This window comes from Daldinia caldariorum (assembly GCF_022478825.1).
Source record: "Daldinia caldariorum strain CBS 122874 unplaced genomic scaffold F4812scaffold_12, whole genome shotgun sequence".
NCBI classification, from domain to species: domain Eukaryota; kingdom Fungi; phylum Ascomycota; class Sordariomycetes; order Xylariales; family Hypoxylaceae; genus Daldinia; species Daldinia caldariorum.
In genome coordinates, this window is record NW_025953048.1 from 449,571 (window position 1) to 464,805 (window position 15,235).

Below are 15,235 nucleotides of genomic sequence, written 5' to 3' on the forward strand. Positions count from 1 at the left end.
GTATCACTAGCCTAACCTAACCTTACCTAGCTGGCCCAGGTCCCCTTGTTTTAGGCCCCACCCTTGTCTATTCATTAAAATATCCTACCCGAAAATGAGGTACGCCGAGACATCTACCAGATAATTTCCCATGGAATAAAAGATTATACAGTACTATGTACCTACCTAACCTTCGTATTTTCTGACTTGTGCTGATACCTGATTCTTCTTTTTTCTAGGCCATTACGCTATATTGAGGCCTCTCTCATAGCCTATTAGAAGAGACTTATGATTAATTGCGTACCTTAGGTAACCTTTGTCCAAGTCATAGAAACACGTGTAACTGCCTACTTGGTATGTTAGGTACGTAAAACAGGTAGTGTACACGATGCTATCTTATTCATCTTTTTTAGATACTAGATATCACATTCAGATCTCGTAGCTTTTCGCTGCAGGGAAAAGATGATGTGCAGCAAGCTACCTTGTCCATCTCAAGAACCACAGAGCCACACCGCCAGCCAAACCAATTTATCTATTACACCAGAGCCTCTTTTTAAGCCTCTTTTCAGCCAAGGTACTATTAGGTATAAGCTCTGGTTGCACTACACTGTAGATCATCTATTTATATATATATATATATCTTGTCATTAGGTACTCAGCGCATAGTTATAGATAGGTAAGAAGACGTGTCAATATATTCATTTCAACTACCTGTCATTATACCAAATCCGCCCCAAGTCTATAAAGCACGAGTGAGATCACTCCTTTCCCTCCTTCTCCTTCCCCCTTGTAATTCTATACTCGTCAAGGGTATAGAAAAAAGAATGAATGAAAAAGAAGAAAAAAGAAGAAAAGAAAAGCCCCGCACCGACTATATACAGCCCCCTCTAAAACCAGACAGAACTTTTCGAGAACCCCCTTTCCACGTTAACCTACCCCAACGCCTTTGACCCGTGAAAATAAAAATTACCTATACATGTCCACATCTATATAGCAAAGACGGTATTGTAAGAAAAAAAATGGCCGCAACGCCATTAGTAGTGTCCCCAAATAAGCAAAGTCAAGCCTTGTCTTTTTGCGTCGCCAACAAGTCTCAACACCCCACAATGTTCCAATATAATTAATCAGTCATAGCGTTCATTAGCTGGCGTCCCCCGTCCCCCCCCTTACGAAACGACGCCCCCCTGTCCGGTGCCCTCAAAACCTAAGTTAAAGTTCGCCGAGCCGTCGATATCGCTCATCGTGACCAGGCCCCCCACCCCGGCGCCACCAGTACCACCACCAGTTATTGTTGTCCTTGCGGCAGTGTTCCCCATGCCTTCGTTGGGGAACTGCAGCCACTGGTCGAAGTCGATATTCGTGCCCGTGAGCGCGTTCCAGTCGAACTCGTCGTGGTGGTCTAGGCTGTCGAAGTCCATCTCGATGTCCAGGGGCGCGGCGTGGCCATCCGAGGACCCGCTCGCGCTGGGCGTCAGCACGTCCTTCTCCGTGTGGGGGGGCGAGTGGGCCGCTGTCGCGATCAGATCCGCCGGTGGCACGAACGGCTGAGGCGCAGGTTTCGTGAACAGGCTAGCCTCCTGCGTCGTCGCGTACGGTGCGTTCTCTGGCGGGGGCGTCGTCATGTTTTCGATTACGGACGCAGTGGCAGGCGTCGTAAATTGAGCCAGGGGCTTCTTGACTGTGGTAGTAGTAGCAGTGGTCCCGGTCCCCATCGCGTACGCTTGGTTCTGCGCTACCTGCAAGTCGATAGCCGCCTTTCGCAGCGCCGCGTCCAGGAACGCGACCGCGTAGTCCGCCGCCGAGTAGATGTCGCGCAGCTTCTCCATCACCTTCATGCACTGCTTGAAGCCTCGCATGGCGATATCGCGGGGCTGCGGCAGCGGGTTTTTCATCTCTAACAAGTGGATAATCATAGCAGGGAGGATCACGGTCACACCCGTTGTCGGAAGATATTTCTCCAGCCGCAGGGTATGCAAGTCGGTAACCATGCGCGTAATCTGAGCTGCAGCGTCACGGACCCGCGTCCGTGATATCTCCTGGACTTGAGCTGACGTCTGGGGTGCATGCGTCGGAGACGAGGGAAGGAATTGTGGTCGGTGAAGAGCCGATATTGTCGTGTAATACACCATATGTAACAGATTACGGTGTACGGCGATAGTTGCGCGACCGTTTTTCAGATCCAGGGCTGACAAGGGTCTGTACTGGCAGCAGGGTGGAAGTGATTGTACCCACGCGAGCAGCTCCAAGTCGCATGAGTTAACACTTTCTACGTTGTCGAGCTGTTTGTTAGGGAATAACATCATGGTGCTATTCGTGGTGTTTTCCGCCCTCGACTTATCCCTGATGAGAACAGAGTACTGCGCCTTCAGCATGTGGCTAATGCAAAGACAGAGCTTTGCCTTTGCAACGCACATCAATGCAAGTTCCTGCTGCATCACAACATCGCGCACTAACGTGCACTCGGGGCCGATGATCTGAACTTCGTCTGCCAGCGGCTCAATCTCGAAATCCTGCTCGTCCAACATCGGAACATCGAAGTCTTCATCCTTTATCCGTGTCGGTCGTCGCATACCCAATGCGATCAGCCTATCCCGCATGAAGCACGACCACCAGATTCTTTTCCACAGCTTCTGTTTCCTCGGCGTCATGTTGGTATTGGCCGGATTTCGGTGCAGACCGATGGTGTGTGCTAACGAGATCGCGACTCCCATCCAATGCCATGTGTCCTTTTGGTCGTCCGGCGTCTCGTACCAATATGTCATCAACAAAAGTCCTTGTACGAGAATGAGGCGGTCGCTCTCGTAATCGAAGTCGTATAAAAGCTAAATACCTAGGTTAACAACTGCGCAAGGGGGTCTTGAATGGTACCTGTCTTACCCTAGCCTTGTAGAAGAACTCCCTCCGGGCAGCTTTCCTGCTAGCATAGCCCGCATCTTTCAGGTACTTCGCATCAACGAAAGCGGTTGCTGCGAACATAACAGAGTGGTATAGGAACAAGCTAGTTTGACCGTACAAGCCATCTCGGGCATTGACCATACTTAGGAAATCATGCAGCTCAATGAGAGGCATGTAAGGATGGACATACTCGACGTAAGCGGTAAGCAGAGCATTCTGAAGGCTAAGGCTTGGGAGCGTGAGGGCTCCCTTGGTGTGGAGATAGGACACATCTTCAGGAGCGATCTTTGCCGGTAGAGGCCGGATGAAGGCAGGCAATTGCGATGAAGCATCGGGCTCCTCAAGAGAACTGAGGAATTGCGCGGTCCTCAAGGCCCCCGTACCGGCAGCCGAGCTTGAATTCTGACACGTGTTTGGATTCGGCCAGATGCTGGGGTATCTCGATCCATTATTGCTAGCCTGGAGGGTAGACAATAATACGAGGTCAGGTCGTAGTCCTGATCGTTGGTCTGAAGCACATGTCAGTCCTCGTAATCAACAAGGTAATGCTTACGGGTGTTGCACGGGGCTTGACGCCTTGCTGATAGGTTGGTGCATATTTGCATGTGAAAGTCTGGAGGTCCACAGTCTCGACTTACATAGCAAATGAGGAACGTGACTCTCCAAGCCGCTATCCAAAACTCCCCCTGAAGAAGTTACATCATTACCAGACGCGGGAGATTGAGTTGCATCCTTAGAGTGATGCAACGGAGCGGCAGCCGAAGCGATAGCGACTGGGTTTGCGGGCTTCGCTCTTAGCTGGGCCTCGGCAGCCTGCGGGGCATTGCTGCTATGAGAGGCGGTTGATGAAGTCGAATGAAAAAGATTCTTTCTGTAGTACGCAAAAACGACAGGGATTGTAAGCTTCGCCGCACCAAAAAGTAGAAACGTGGTTTTGGAGTTAAGTATTTTTTTTTTTTTTTGGAGCTGAAAAAATGAGACAGAATTTGGAGAATGACGCAACTTAGGCCGAATAATGAGAGAGTAATAATAACAAGAAAATTCAAGAGCATTAGGACGAGAGAATAGGGGAAAGATGATAACTCACCTCCTACGACGACTCTCCTGTACGATGCATTCGACGTTGTCCCATCTGCAATTACCGCATGGAGCACCTTCAACCACATCACACCTAACTTTTCGGCTTCTGCAACTAATACAGGCCCTCGCCGCTCTCCGCTTGGTAATCTTTGCCGAGCCATTGGGTTCTGAAGTTGACGCTGATCGCTTCTTTGACTGAGCATTCGAATCTGGTGAAGTTTCTTTGTCCTCCGGTACTGGTGATGGGCGGTCGGCCATGGTGATGTTTGCCGATTCGTCGGTTTGTTGTTCGGGTGAACGGACCGGGACTGTGTCTCCTATTGCCATCTTGTAGACCTTCTCCCCAACGAGACGAGAACTTGCAGTTGCTACTGGTAGCTTAAATTTGTAAGAAAAACTGCACTCTAAAAGGCCCGAGCTATCCTATATGTCTTAGACAGATTCCGGTGTAAAGTAAAAGTTATGAAGACGTATTGGAATGTAATAATGTAAGGTCACGAGGTGGACGATTGCTTTGTAAGTGTAAGCTGTATCAGATAGTTGATATTTGCGACGACGAAACTATGGAGGAGAGACTCTCTCTCCCGCCTCAGACTTCCACACCGAACGACAACTAGTAAACGGGACCCCAGGATTCTCGACAGCATGAGAAGGTTTAGGAATTAAGAATTTTAGAATTACAAGAAGAAAGGACGGGTGGATAGGACGGGATTGTGTGGAGGTGGATATTTGGTGGTGGGGGGGATTCATGGTATTATGTATGTATATTCCATTGTTACAATAACACTAATATCAGAGATACCAGAGTACTAAAGGTTACTACCACAATACCACCGTCCATAAATGAATGCCTCTCTGGGAAAAGTCGCCGCTCCACCAGATTCCCGATGGGGGCTCACAATGGGTCTAATATCCTGCATGCAATCCTAGTTGAAAAACCTAGCTTTTGCTGTCCCCATAATAAGTGTTCGCGTGCGTCTCCTATCATTGGCTTCGGCAAGGAACGCTTTCGTGAGACTAACGTTAGAACGATAAAACGGGCTTCTCACATGCCCAACTTTGAAGCAACTGGTAAGGCGTAGCCTCGCCATCCTTGTGACCTCGACAGATCCTCTAAACAGCAATAGCCTGGCTTGACAGGAGAGATATGATTTGTCGACTCCAGTACCAAACCAAGCAATATCTACATCATACGCAGCACATTGCAGTTACGGTACCTAACGACCAGCCAGCTGGCTATGGCAATCTTACCGTATGGAGTCCAGGGAGTTGGGTGTTATTCCGATTCCTATTCCGATTCTTTTCCGTATAACCCCAGCCTTGGCCTTCAGGATCACGATCGTGAAAAAGAGCTCGACGCCCAGGTCTGATTGGTCCGTGAAGCTACTCAGCTCTTGGGACCTGCGGAGCGTCCAATCATCAATACCTATACACTCACTACATTAATACCAAGTCGCTGGTTCTCTGCATATTTATTGATTGCATCACGTTGCTTAGTGTCCTAGTCTCGAGGAGGCTTAGTTGGCCACGACCTTGAGTCAGCTTAGCGGGGAAGAGAGGAATGCAATTCTATGGAATTGATGTCCATCAAGGTTAGAAGGAACTGGTAGGTAACCTAGCTTCTTGCCTCTTGGGTAACAACTAACACGACAAGCAGGGCCCGTCTATGCAAACGACTTAATAACAAAGTCTCAATCTCAATATGTTGCCAGAAAGACTGCCCGAACGTCGGTGAGGGTGTATGAGAGCCGGATCCATAACAACAACGGGTATCATAATCTCAGTCGAATTCGATGGGAAGGGATAATTTGATCCCAATTGGCATCTAGACTCCGGACCCCTGTCACCATTGAAGACCTTGACATGTACGACATCAAAGACAAACAACGATAGAGGGCCGTTCGCCCGACCTACAAAAGATCCGTGTGGTTCAAGGGTTGTCCGATATAAAACCGGCTGTACATAAAAGACGGTTGCACACAAGCATTCCGTACCTAAGTTTGGGAGTATGAGATATGCAAAATACAAGCTGCAAGCGCAATGGAAATAAATGCCATTCAAATTGTAACGATAGTTACGCAGAAACTTGGGCGGTAAATATCGGGATGGGTAGAAGAAAGACATTAAAGAGGTAACAGGTAATTAACAATTGAAAGGTACCTAAACTTAGGAATTTTCAGGGGTATCGGTGTCAAACCTGTCACCGTCATCGCGGTGTATTGTACAATACAATACATTAGGTTAGTTAGGTTAGGTACTTGCTCTATACCTTCAATACGTTAGACCTTAGCGTAGCGTATTAGTACTAAACTCTTTTATTCTGTCATCATCAACGCCGCATGCGGCCAACCCTAAACCAAGTGGGCCTCGTGTCCTATGAGATTGTCTTCATTAGAAAAAGGTTTTAGCATCATAATCATTTGCCATAGGTTAGGTACGTATTGGTGTATTGACGGGTTGGCGTGTTGGGAGTTGTCATTGACAACTAGTTTCGGCTTCAGCTTAACTAGCGGAAGAAATCGGTCGAAGTTCTAGAATTTAAAATACGAATCATTAACTTGATAGTTTTTCTGTTATGATAATTATGCAAATCCCCCCTTTTTTTACTATGCTGCTATGTATTTGATTGACATAACGTATCACAAATCATGAGCTTGTCTGGCTTATCTGGCTTGTACATATATGGGTAGGAACGTGACGTATCAACGATGAAATTTCTTTAGGGTCACGATCTGTCTTTGGATTCGTTATGACAGGGTGACACAACCCAAAAAAAGACAAACTTTGAACCTAAAAAATGCAACTTTGAAGACGTAAAAGTCGGCGTAAAATGTAACTGCGAAAGCGGGTCAAATATCTCCCCCAATGAATTTAGCACCTGCAGCTTAGAAAAAGGCGGGCTTAAGGACCACATGCAATGTGACGATACATTGATTAGATAGGTACCTAAGTACCTTTGTACTCCCTCAGTCTTATGTATCTAGGTACCTAACGTACCTCCGATCATTTACTCACTATTAGCCTCACATTACGTAACCCTGTAGAAGTCTCCACTTGGGTACGTGCTATTATCAGGACTGGACTAGGTCAGGACTAGGTCTTCCGGAAGGACTTCCATCACTTCTTACTCAGCCCCAACGCCGTTCCGCTTCACCAGTCGGACTAATGGCGCCTTTTCTCTAACAATCCAACTGCTACAGAGTATAACATTGACGGTATAATCTCCTTTTATTTGAAGGAGACACTAACAAGTCTTCATTATATTATTAGATATACACTCACTTGCTCCAACAAAGAATATCAGTTATCTATATAGATAAAACCTGAGTGACAGATCGAGATCTTGTCTTTCTTCCAGCCATCCGATGCCAAGCTTAAGGCCTCCGGGTCTGGATTGTGGACGTGAGTAATGTGACTTGGCCACTACGTTGACACGCCGATAGACCGGACGGTATCCGACAAGGCCATGTGTATAGTGATCCGGGCAATAGTAACCTAGCCCCTTCTCGTGACTAGTTATTACGGCTCCAGAGTATTTTTCAAGTTTCAACAAATAGTACACGTAGTCTTGTTCACTAGCAGCTTTGGAATCCCTGCTTTCAGGTGTCTTATTCAACAATACTAACGACATGATTTTCAAATGCGGAGAAAAGGCCGTGGGTCGCGGGCCGTAAGCGATAGGAGCATTTCCAACTTCATGTGATATGTGGCCGGAAGAGGTTGAGTTAGGTAGGATTTTGTTGCTCCTAAGTTAGCATTCATATCGCATCGTAACTATCATGTTTTCACCTCTATACCTACCTGGTGCTCTCATAATGATCTCCCCCACGCGGATAAAATATAATTGGAAGAACCATGGATCAGAGCAAATTGCCATTCTCTCTTTCAAAAATATCAAAATCATGGGGTGATCTACAGTAGCCGCCTAAGGTTAGATTACTCCGCATCGCATAGCGATGGGGTTTGAAGCTAATCCCAAGAACGCTCTAGTCGAGCTCACGTCTTTCATTTGCCAACTCCAAGGGTCCAGGATCGTTGGCTTGGATTTCTGGGGCCCCGCAAGATTCATGTGAAAAGGCTACCCTCTCGCCCGATCCAAGAACCAAGTTACGTAGGGCCAAGTGCATTTCGCGAGAGAGTAATCCGTACACACCTACCTTAGGTAGGTAGGTAGGAGGTAGGTATGTATGTGTTGCCGCTCATCCAAGGAATTGGTAGATTGTTATGCCTGCAATTGAACAACTCCTCCTTCCTAGTATTATCATAGTCAAAACGGATGCCTTAAACCGGCATCCCGCATAGAATCCTTCTTAATTCGATGCAAACAACATGGGGAATCACGCCACCTCCTGTTGGATTGCAATTAGCCCCCGGAGCATCTAGACCAGGAAAACTTTTCTCTGCTGTCTCAGATGCAGCTCATCTTTCGCTGTGTCCTATCGAATCTGCATTGTTCACTTAGTTACTACTAGTCGCTGACGTCAATTACTCAAATGAATGTAAATCTGAGATTGTAATTGATAAGTGTTAGAATATGGGCACTGCCATGGTTAGAACCGCAGTTAGACACTTTGACATGTCAAAAATAGGCTTCTTGTAATTGGTCTTCGAACCGATATGCCGTCACCACAAAAGGCAAAAGTCTGGGGGAGCACAAGTTGTCATTTTTGTATTATATTACCTTAGGTAGGTATAATTCTTTAAAAAACGAAAAGAGATCATCAAGGCGACGGTGGGGTGAGTTATAGCGGGGTCATTACAAGGCCCATAGACATGGCATATAAGTAGACTTAAGTAGACTTCATACCACTACTGCTGAAAAGACTTGATGTTCTCAACAACTACCGCTTGTGCAATGCCAATGACTTACGGTAGATAAGGCATATAAACAACGAAAAGGCTCTCATCAGACTCCGCTACTGCCCGACGGGGCTCCGCCGGCGTTGTTGTCTGCGGGTCCTCGCAGGCCGAGACTCGGCGTCTCGCGGAAAAGCGGAATACCGAGCCAATGCCGGGGGTGTGGGCTGCAGATCTTGTAGACGGGAATAAGCAGGGAGGTAGTTTAATGACTCAGGCCCCTTTAGCTTCAATTTGATCTTTCGTCCGGCCATGCATCATTTTAAGCCGAGAAAAAAAAGAAAAGGGGGGGGATAGATGCGGCAGTTCGAGATGCCGGAATCGTCGGAGCTCAGTCATCGCCGTTCCATCACATCGTCAGGATCGATGTCGCTTGTGCGAACCATATACATAGAGGAGACCTTTTTTGCGATCACGAATAGAACTGGGCACGCATGGGATAGGGAGTAACGATGACTTCAGACGCGCCGATATTGGACTTGGGCCTCCTGCGGAAACGGTCCAGATGCTCCTGAGAACCCCTTGGAACATACAATTATGGGGCAACATCCACTCACCCTTTGCACCAGGGTGGCATACTGGAAAGAAAGGGGCGGAAAGTTGTCGTTGCTGCGTGAGTTAAGGGGAAGGTGTCTGAGTTGTTGCCTCCCCCTAGAAGCTTGAAGTTGTAATAGTTTTTTTGTCTGGGGCTCACTTTTTTGCAGATTCTTATCTGTGCATAGGTGGGTACAGCATTGGAGCCTACATAGTCTTGATGTCAATTTTACTTGAGGCTTTTTTTTTCTTTGCACAAAGCTGTGGATGGATAAAGAGCTTCACGATACGTTCCGTTATTATTATTTTTTGCGGTGGATTATCGTGGTTATATGACATACAGTATCGTGTAATCCCGGCACTCTACAAAGTGCTACCGTAGTAGTCCGCTTGGATAAACATCATGTATATTTATGTGCGGATTGCTGATAGTCCGACCTGTTCCCGCTTTACCCCTTATAATACTGGTACCATTAAATCGCTTAATCGCCATAGTGCGTATTATTATTTCGCCGCCCATATAGTACAGACACCACGACATGATCTTAGCCGAGGCAAGCACGTCAATAAACCTTCAGTTCATTGCCGAATTCGTTTCTGGTTTTGTACCAGCAGTAGGTGTAACGGACGAGGAACATCAAGTTCTTTGAGCAAACCCTCCAGGGGTATTCGCTCATTCTTGGTCTTCCTCCTTGCGTATTTCCTTCCACTCTTCCTCCGTAACATGTAACCATTGGGAAATTACAGTAGTAAAAACCCAGACTTCGCCAGAGATGAGCAACTTGACTATGTCAAGCTGGAGAATATTAAGAACACCACGCCATGTCAGGCCTCCTAGGAAGCCTCGAACATACATATCTTCATAGGGGAGGCCACTCCTGCGTGCAAGCGCCCGTGCTACCATCGGGAATGCATGAGAATCAATGGGTAGGAAAAGGATGTTTGTAACAAAGTTGGCTAGTATGTCTGCTGCGAATGAGCAAGGCAGATTGGTAAGTGGGTTGACGATATAACAAGGTGCTTCTTTGGGTTGTTGACGAGAGTCCCCTGGAACACTTGGTCGCAGCTCAGCTGACCAAACACCAGTAGGTGGTTCCGTAGATTCACTTGTATCCACGTCAAAGCTAATAAGTGTAGGATTGACCATCTCAGAGTCCTCGTCGTCCGTCCCATAGTCTTCTCCGCCTCGGCTCGAAAACGTGCTCTGTCTTCTGATCGAGCCAACTGGAACTGCTTCACTATTGGATTGGACATCTAGAACTAACGAAGTTGCAACATCGACTTCCGGATTCTGATGTCTGATATCTCTATCAGCTGCTCCTAGAGTTGGCGATTCCGGGACAGCTGGTCTGTGAGTTGTGCTAATGGACCCCGAAATTCGACTGTTGGTCGGGAAATTTAGAAGAGGCCGCGGCAGATGCTTTCGTATAGAGATCCTCATTGCAGCGCACGTTGACTGCCATATGAACCCACAAACATAAAATGCCGCGTAAGGTGCTAATCCGATAATCAATTGACCGGTCCAACTGGAGATGGTCGAGATACTGATTGATTTGATTGGAGGTGGCGCAACGAATGGAGATGAACTGGAGAAAGGTATAAAGAACTTTGGGCCTGGAAGCAGTTGAGACGCGGGTACCAAATCTAAACGCTGCATTGTCAGAAATAGGTGTAAATGAAATCGAATGTATTCGATGGCGGCATGGAACCTAGAAATTCATCAGCTTTGATTGTAGATATACAAACTAGGATGTTAGACTTACCAAGGATTTTTTCCTCTGCTTGTAAATATCCTCATGTACCTAGAGGTCAACCGCAATGCGTGCATGACTAGGTGGCACGGATAGCCCGCAGAGCATAATTGTAAGACGGAATGATTTCTACGCTCCGCCTGTATCATGCGAAAGAATGAGACATCTGCGTGCCTTTTGTATACCTATTAGAAGTTGGTAAGCCTAGAGTGAACTCGTATTACAATGAAGATTAACTACCATGGAGGTAGTTACCTAGGTTAGGTTGGTAGTAGGTAGCTATTATAGATCTTACCAGAATGCGTCGTCGGATATTGAGAACACCCCAGGTACATATAATACCGAGAGTAGATCCCGCTTGATACAAAGTCTTTCCCGTATCGCTTTCATACTCATGGTACTGCCTCGTTATTTCCTGTTCGGCTAGACTGATACCACCATTCTCAGGTTCGGCGACACCAATTACTAGCATCACCTCATTATGGGCACGGATAATGTCCTTGATGATCCTCTTTGTTCGAGGGTTCACAATACGCCCTGTTGAGTCGTACTGCTTTTCAGGCTCATGAGGGTCTGCCTCTCCTTCCCCCGGGACGACATCATCGTATGGCGATCTACCCTATTTATTTATAAGCTTCTCATTACGAGGTTATAAAAGTACTAAATCTGTATACATACTAGAGCTAGGGAAGTTAAGGGTTCAAGTCGCCCCATTATAGAATTAAGTTTTTTCAGTTCATAGAGATTTTTATTTATTCCAGATGAACCTATGATTCAGCAGGTATGATTATTTCTCAAAGGCCGAGAAAACCTTGAACGACATGAGACTGGTACATATTGATGAAGTTGTAGAAGGCGAAGATGGATGGGGATGAGATTTGGGAACACCAAAGCATTGGCCACCCACCACCCATTTTTGGGGGGTCGTACCTTGTATCTACGGGTACATAGGTACCTAAGGTATTGTACCTAAGTACACAGCTACTGCTAGGTACAGAGCTAACAGGGATTACTTGCAGCAAGAAATTCTTATCGATATCCGTCGCCGTCATAAAAATTTCCAAAACATCCCACCAGCAAAGAGAGAAAGAGAGAGAGAGCAGGTTCTTGCAACTTACTTATATCTTTGCGCAGTTTCGAAATGGCGAATAAAGCCCCGTTTAAGACAACTTTCGAAGCCACCGAAGTAATTCGTCCCATTTTTACAGGTGGCGCTGTCGCATTGGAGAATGGCGCACGAATTCTCGCGACGACTCTTGGTGAGGATGCGATCTTGACCGACATAAAAACAGGGAAACACATCACGACAGTGGAAGGAGTTAGTGCTTTGCAACCTATTCAAATAATATTATTAAGGTATTTCTTACTGACTTTCGTTATATAGGATGGGGAATCAATATCTACACTAACTTGTAAGTTCGATATCCGAATAACTTGCCAAAATCAAACGCGCCGTGGCTCATTAGAAGACAGTAACTCCTTCGGGATCCCACCTCATTATATGTTCTCGCTCGTTATCTATGCGGATATATGCCCTTAAGGCTTCCACCGATTCGATAGAACCTCAATTGGTACGAACAGTGAAACCTCACACGACTCCCGTCGTTGTGCTCGCCGTCGATAAAACTAGCACCCTCTTAGCGACTGGAGGAACCGATGGTTCGATCAAAGTTTGGGATATAAATGGCGGTTATGTTACACATACTTTTCGAGGACCGAGTGTGCTTGTGTCTGCTTTACACTTTTTCGAACTCGCCGCGGGTTCGACAAGCGCTGTAGAAAACGACTCGAAGGACAAGGGTAAAAGAAGAAAATCAAAGGGCGCAATTGAAGACGATCGAAATGACGCGAGCTCCACGGCAAAATTCCGGCTTGCCTCGGGAAGCCAAGATGGAAAAGTCCGTATATGGGACTTACACAAGAGGAGCGTCGTTGCAAACCTCGACTCGCACGTTTCAGATGTTCAAGGCCTGGACTACTCTCCCTCACAAAATGTGCTGGTAACTGCTGGCAGGGACAAAACGGTCAGATGGTGGGATGCAAAGTCTTGGAAGATACGGAAGGTTGTTCCGTGCTTTGAGCTTGTCGAGGCAGCTGGTTTTATTGGGGATGGCCAACTCACCTATACTGCCGGATCGAACGGGTGCTTACGGTTCTGGGATACAGAAACTGGACGGGAACTCACAAAAGAGCAAGCGCCCAAGTCTGAGGTTGAAGCTTTTGTAGGAGCTATCTACAGGCCAGAATTCCCATTCGTGATCTGTGTTCAAGTCGACCACACGCTTTCTCTATTTGACGTTCCTTCCGATGTCCACAAGCAATCCCAGCTACCGCCTCCTGAACCGTTCCGACGAATTTCGGGTACCCACGACGATATCATAGATTTACGATATCTACTTCCAGACCATTCTGCAATGGCTTTAGCGACGAACTCCGAAGACATCCGAATAGTGTCCGTAACTGAGCCAAAGTCCGGGACGAAAGCTATAGTATCTTCCGAGTATTTTGGACAAGATATTGCCCTCCTCAAGGGTCATGAAGACATCATAATATCACTCGATGTTGACTGGTCTGGACACTGGGTCGCTACGGGCGCTAAAGATAACACTGCGAAGTTGTGGCGAGTAGACCCGGCTAATAATTCTTACATTTGCTGGGCAACGTTTCCGGGACATGCCGAATCTGTCGGAGCTGTGGCATTGCCTCGAAGTCGACCAGTGGAAGGTTCAAAGGCATTTGCTGACCCACTAGGCCATCCACCTTCATTCTTAATTACAGGGTCGTCAGACCAGACTATAAAACGATGGGAGGTCCCTAAAGAGCCCCAGCACGGTGCAAAGACGTCTATCAGGGCTGCTTATACCCGGAAAGCTCACGACAAGGACATCAATGCTATCGATATTAATCACGCATCGCGCTTATTTGCCTCGGCTTCCCAGGATAAAACAGTGAAAATATGGTCGGTAGAAGAGGGAGAAGTGCAGGGTATTCTCCGAGGTCACCGGCGAGGTGTTTGGTCAGTCAGCTTCGCCCCGCCTAGCACACCCGTGCTTCAGGGCGAGCAAGGGTCAGTTGCTGGGAAGGGTGTTATACTTACTGGAAGTGGCGACAAGACACTCAAGCTCTGGAATCTTACGGATTATACATGCTTGAGGACATTCGAGGGCCATTCGGATACGGTCCTCAAGGTAGTATGGCTTAATATCCCGCCAAACGAAGAGCGTGGTAAAAAGCCTATACTATGCGCTAGCGCTGGAGGAGATGGTCTAGTGAAAGTATGGGACGTCAATAACGGCGAGAACGAATGCACATTGGATAACCATGAGGACCGAGTCTGGGCACTTGCGGTACATCCCGAGACCAATATGATCGTATCTGGTAGCGGCGACTCAACCGTCACATTCTGGAAGGATACTTCGAGCGAAACGCAGATTGCTTCTAACGAGGCAGCACTAAAACGTATTGAGCAGGAACAGGAGCTTGAAAATTACGAATACGTGGGAGCCTATCGGGAAGCCATAACAATGGCGCTTCAGCTGAACCATCCTCGCAAGCTTCAGAGTCTCTTCGAACGGGTAGTCCATTCGAAGACAGCAGACCCGGAAAGCCTTTCCGGCTTAAAGGCGGTTGACGAGGTATTAGCGTCCCTTTCGGACGATCAATTATTCTTGCTTCTCCTGAGGCTGAGGGACTGGAATACCAACGCCCGGACTGCACCTATGGCTCAGCGCATCCTCTGGGCTCTCGTAAAGAGTTACCCAGCATCACGTTTCTCTAATCTATCTGTTAAGGGAGCCCAAGGCCAGAAGAGTGTAAAGGAGGTCTTAAACGCGCTTAAGGTCTATACTGAACGGCACTATAAGCGCATGGAAGAGCTCGTCGAGGAGAGCTATCTGGTGGAATATACCCTGCAGGAAATGGATAGTCTCGCGCCCAGTTTAAGTAGCATGAAGTTGGTGGAGAATGGTGATATGGATGTGGTGATGGCATCTTAATTATATATAGCTTAGGTACCTACCTAGTTGTTTGAATATATTGTACCCGGTTGGCATTTCAAAAGTTACCTAACTTAGAGTCTATTCTTAGGGAGTTCACAATTTCAATTGACAACGAATTTTGACTTTAATATCTGGCAATAT

The 15,235-nt window shown here is 47.0% G+C and overlaps 3 protein-coding genes across 3 annotated transcripts; 1 reads left to right on the forward strand and 2 right to left on the reverse strand.

Moving 5' to 3' along the window:
• Positions 1-1,145: 1,145 nt before the first annotated feature.
• On the reverse strand, positions 1,146-4,281 carry F4812DRAFT_451884 (transcription factor CTF1; the record flags this gene model as incomplete). The annotated part of the gene is made up of 4 exons (XM_047936273.1): positions 1,146-2,801; positions 2,857-3,383; positions 3,513-3,745; positions 3,962-4,281. 4 exons carry the CDS (start codon positions 4,279-4,281, stop codon positions 1,146-1,148), a joined length of 2,736 nt encoding a protein of 911 aa, XP_047788724.1.
• Positions 4,282-9,474: 5,193 nt separating this feature from the next.
• On the reverse strand, positions 9,475-11,983 carry F4812DRAFT_78050 (uncharacterized protein). The gene is made up of 5 exons (XM_047939424.1): positions 11,775-11,983; positions 11,392-11,715; positions 11,109-11,281; positions 9,687-11,054; positions 9,475-9,552 (listed from the first exon to the last, which is right to left on the reverse strand). Exons 1-4 carry the CDS (start codon positions 11,808-11,810, stop codon positions 10,019-10,021), a joined length of 1,569 nt encoding a protein of 522 aa, XP_047788725.1. The 5' UTR covers positions 11,811-11,983; the 3' UTR covers positions 9,475-9,552; positions 9,687-10,018.
• A 164-nt stretch (positions 11,984-12,147) lies between these two features.
• On the forward strand, positions 12,148-15,159 carry F4812DRAFT_433960 (U3 small nucleolar RNA-associated protein). The gene is made up of 3 exons (XM_047934680.1): positions 12,148-12,414; positions 12,481-12,508; positions 12,570-15,159. The coding sequence occupies exons 1-3, from the start codon at positions 12,238-12,240 to the stop codon at positions 15,089-15,091; spliced, it is 2,727 nt and encodes a 908-aa protein (XP_047788726.1). The 5' UTR covers positions 12,148-12,237; the 3' UTR covers positions 15,092-15,159.
• Positions 15,160-15,235: the final 76 nt, after the last annotated feature.

Coding starts and splice junctions, on each gene's coding strand:
- F4812DRAFT_78050 (XM_047939424.1), bottom strand. CDS start 11,810: ATGGGGCGACTTGAACCCTTAACTTCCCTAGCTCTA. Junction 11,282..11,391: donor ATATCCGACGACGCATTCTG/GTAAGATCTATA, acceptor AACTTCTAATAG/GTATACAAAAGGCACGCAGA. Junction 11,055..11,108: donor AGCAGAGGAAAAAATCCTTG/GTAAGTCTAACA, acceptor ATGAATTTCTAG/GTTCCATGCCGCCATCGAAT.
- F4812DRAFT_433960 (XM_047934680.1), top strand. CDS start 12,238: ATGGCGAATAAAGCCCCGTTTAAGACAACTTTCGAAGCCACCGAAGTA. Junction 12,415..12,480: donor ACATCACGACAGTGGAAGGA/GTTAGTGCTTTG, acceptor TTCGTTATATAG/GATGGGGAATCAATATCTAC. Junction 12,509..12,569: donor ATCAATATCTACACTAACTT/GTAAGTTCGATA, acceptor ATTAGAAGACAG/TAACTCCTTCGGGATCCCAC.